Genomic DNA, 3,766 nt, shown 5'->3' with positions numbered 1-3,766 from the left:
TCCCTATACTTTCAATTTCATCAGTTTATCCCTCAAACTTTTGATTTTCCTCAAGCGTGACCAAATGTCCTATATTCTGTACAAATCGGACTTTAACTGCTGATAATTTTAACCTTAACTGTGAGGCCAGTATCTAGAATTTGGGCAAATCGGACCTTATATGTCCAAATCGGACTTTAACTGCTGATAATTAAAGGTCAATTCAAACGGAATATGAGAATTTGGGCACGGCAAACAGAAATTGAAGAGTTCAAGGGGTAAACTGATGAAAATAAAAGTGTAGGGACTAACATGAAGTCACCCCCAAACCACAAGGGGGTAAACTGAATTTAATTCATGATATTTTTATCTAATTTCACTTTAATTTGGAAGATGTCATATCTGATATGAACATAGATATCTTTCTTCCTCTAAATAGAACCTATCGATTTGACAAATAGCCGTTGAAAAATTAGGGTTATGCAATTTACAATTTCAAATTCAAAATTAAATATCAAAGGCTAGCTATAATAGAGAGCATTGGTGCAGATCTGATTTAAAACTGGCAAGCCAAAATAACTTTCTAGCTATTTTTAGCTAAATTTGACTTAAATATGGCTAGCGTTGTTAAAGTTGCTCTTAGTGGCCTAACAGTTTTTACTTGTTGAGTCAAATTGGTAATTTCAATATTTATCTATGACTAGAAGGCGTATACACACTACTGGAAATTTCCCCTTAGCTGACGGAACAAACTCGTCGACTAAAAACAAAGCAGACGAACAATTCGTCGGCTAAGTTCTGTCGGCTAATTGTGGTGAGGTAGGTACCTAGCCGATAGAACCAAGTGAAGTCGTCGACTAAGAAATGTTATAGCTGACGAAATGTTTCCTACCTTGTCGACAAGCCTATTCGTCGATACAAACCTTTGTTAACGAAAAGTTTTCATCGATATAAGTGTCAGCCGACGAATGTCAAATTTTTCTTAGCCAACGAATTAGTCGTCTGCATGGATTCAAACCGACAAATGTTGTATCTTACTTAGTCGACGGAATATTCGTCGATTGGATTCTAAATGAACGAAGTCCTAACATTTCTTAGTCGACGGTGTATATGTTTAATCATCGGCTAGTTGGTGATCTTAGCTGACGAACTATTTTCCGTCACCTAAGATTTTTTTGTTATTTATTGAAATTGTAATTATTTTTTAGTTATTGTTATAATTTTATTCACTGTTTTCTAAAAATTGCTAAAATAACGATATAATAAGAAACAGATACAGTAAAATCATGATTTAGAAAACACATTCATATTGATAACTAGATCGAGAATTGTTCATACAAACAAAATTATTAACGAAAACAAAAGTGCCAAATGAACTAGAAAATTGTTCATACAAACTAAATTAACATAAATCGTCTATTAACATAAACTAAATTAACATAACCCTAGGCGACGGATTCCTTTTTTTTTGCCGGCTAAGAGGCAATTCCAGTAGTGACATCAAATTGTCTATTTACAACCACTAGTCTAAATGAAAACAAGCTAACAAAATGACAATGAACCTCATAACAAATGCGTTTAGTTAAACCTATACCACAAATGATTTCTAACTACCTCCTATCTAACTTCCATGTAACGGTTTACCAGTTATCTACGGACCTCAATTGATGTACAACTAAGTAAAGCCGAGAATTTAAAAAAAAAAAGTTTTTCATCAAATGTCTAGGTGAAAAGAAAGAAATTCAAGCTACCTTTTTGCCCTCATTGTTAGGACTCGCCTTACCGTACCCCTGTCAAACTTGGGAGTTATGATGCGAAGAGGTGGAGTAACCAACTATTTAAAAGGTTAAGACACTTTATTCTAACTACCAAAAGGGGGAGAGGCCTACAACTCTTCCACTAATTCAAAGAGACCAAAGTAAAACAAGAGATCAGTCTCTGATAACTTGATAACCCTGTTTTCTAGTTAGACAATTCGTAAGGTGACCAAAACAGATTCTCTGCTCTTCCTTGGATTCGAAAAGGTTGAGAAACAACCCAGATTCGATGGAAGTGATTGATGAAGGCATTGCGATCCTAATAGAATTCATGGATAATTGAAAGTAAATGCAAAAAAGTAAAGAAAACGCAAATAAGGCAATGAACTACATCGTGCATTCGATTGTTAACTGTGAACGGTGTACATGGATTGAGTGACTAAATAATTAGTCAATGAATCTAAATTTAGAGAAATTGTTAGTTCTATTCTCGATTGATTATCATACCATTGTGATTATAAGTTTATAACATAACCTGTTCAACAAGCTAGGAGACACATTGATTCATAACAAGACACACCAAAGTGTCAACCATGTGAGCTACAAGCCGGAGACCGGAAGGAAAATAAAAGTGAAACAAACGGAACAATATGGCCATAACATATGATTACGCAGTCATTTTCTCTTCAGAAGCAGTGAAATATGGCCATAACACTAGGTGTCTAGGGCACAAACTGAACAATATGGCGATAACTAAGTGTCTAGGGCACACCATAATACTTCTGTAAGAAAAGGCACTTATCATACACCTTTCTTGGGTCTGGAAGAATCCTGGAGACTCTCTCCTTCTGCATACACCTTTTGCACCATGCAATCAGTGTGGGGCAAACTGCCTCTATGCTGAAGTTTCCGATGGTCTCATAGGTAAAAAACCAGCAGTGAAATGTGACAAGATTGATGTCTACAAACCCGAAGCTCTCTCCCCCAAAGTACGTCTTGTCCCCAAGTTCTCCCTCCAGCAGCTTAAGGATTTCCAAAAAAATCTTCTTGGCTGCCTCTTGTTCTTCTCCCTTTGTGGACCATATATTCTTCCCAGCTTCATATAGCTGCAGTTCATCATTTTATAGTAGCATATTACTTGATCTGGGAAAAAATAGAAATTCAAGATTTGAATAAAGATAAAAAAAAATCAAAAACCAGCAAGAAGTATATTACACGTACGTTTTTATCAATGTAATCAACCCAGAACCTGGCCTGAGCTCTCTCGTAAGGATCGGAGGGAAGCAAAGCAGGCCCTTTGTCCTTCCAAGCCTCATCGATGTACTGGACGATGTTGGCTGACTCACAGACCGGTTTGCCGTTGTGGATAAGAACCGGGATCTTCTTGTGGATCGGGTTCATCTCCAGAAGCAGTGAGGTTTTGTTGCGCAAGTCCTCCTCTCTGTACTCATACTCCACCCCTTTCTCGGCCAGAGCAACTCTGGTTCTCATAGCGATCATGCTCGACCACAAGCCCAGAACAACAACCTCCTCCGCCATTGAAACTACCACAAACTAGTTTCCGCTAATCCCAACTTATAGCGTAATCAGCTTTGTTGCTTGTTGAACTAAAATAATGAAGATTGAAGAAGAAAGAAAGGATTACAGTATCATGCAAGTGAGTGCTGAGGCTAAGGGGCTAGCTTCAGGGTATATAATCCAACGGTATATCAGGATTCCATTGGAAAAAAATGACAAGTACTACATGAATTATGCTCTCTAAATTAATCGCATTTGTTAATTAAGCGAATATTAATGCTTTCGTCATTGCATACAGGTTATGATAATCAAGTCAAAGGTTACATCTTGAATTAGTAAGAATTATACTGCATTATCAAGAGCATCTTCAAGAACTCTTGCATAAATTCGGAGGGACACGGCGGCGGCGGTGAAGTTGTCGCCGATCTGGGAGCTGGGATGTCTGGCGGCAGTCTTGTTGCCGGAACTCTTGCCAGCGGTCGTGCTGCTAGTGATGACGAAAAGGATGGCAG

General features: G+C 37.7%; 1 protein-coding gene across 1 annotated transcript; it reads right to left on the bottom strand.

Annotated features, from left to right (window-relative positions):
- Positions 1-2,497: 2,497 nt before the first annotated feature.
- LOC101307771 (probable glutathione S-transferase parC-like) lies at positions 2,498-3,434 on the bottom strand. Its single transcript, XM_004295658.1, has 2 exons — positions 2,958-3,434; positions 2,498-2,842 (listed from the first exon to the last, which is right to left on the bottom strand). The coding sequence occupies exons 1-2, from the start codon at positions 3,273-3,275 to the stop codon at positions 2,498-2,500; spliced, it is 663 nt and encodes a 220-aa protein (XP_004295706.1). The 5' UTR covers positions 3,276-3,434.
- Between the last annotated feature and the right edge of the window lie 332 nt (positions 3,435-3,766).

Source organism: Fragaria vesca, linkage group LG3, assembly GCF_000184155.1.
Source record: "Fragaria vesca subsp. vesca linkage group LG3, FraVesHawaii_1.0, whole genome shotgun sequence".
Classification (NCBI taxonomy): Eukaryota; Viridiplantae; Streptophyta; class Magnoliopsida; order Rosales; family Rosaceae; genus Fragaria; species Fragaria vesca.
Note: the sequence above shows the minus strand (reverse complement) of the source record. Positions and strands in the feature narration are given on the sequence as shown.

What these genes read in the sequence shown, in the direction of transcription:
- LOC101307771 (XM_004295658.1), bottom strand. Translation starts at nt 3,275, where the DNA reads ATGGCGGAGGAGGTTGTTGTTCTGGGCTTGTGGTCGAGCATGATCGCT. An exon ending in TTGATTACATTGATAAAAAC is followed by an intron (nt 2,843 to 2,957) that starts GTACGTGTAATA and finishes GATGAACTGCAG; the next exon opens with CTATATGAAGCTGGGAAGAA.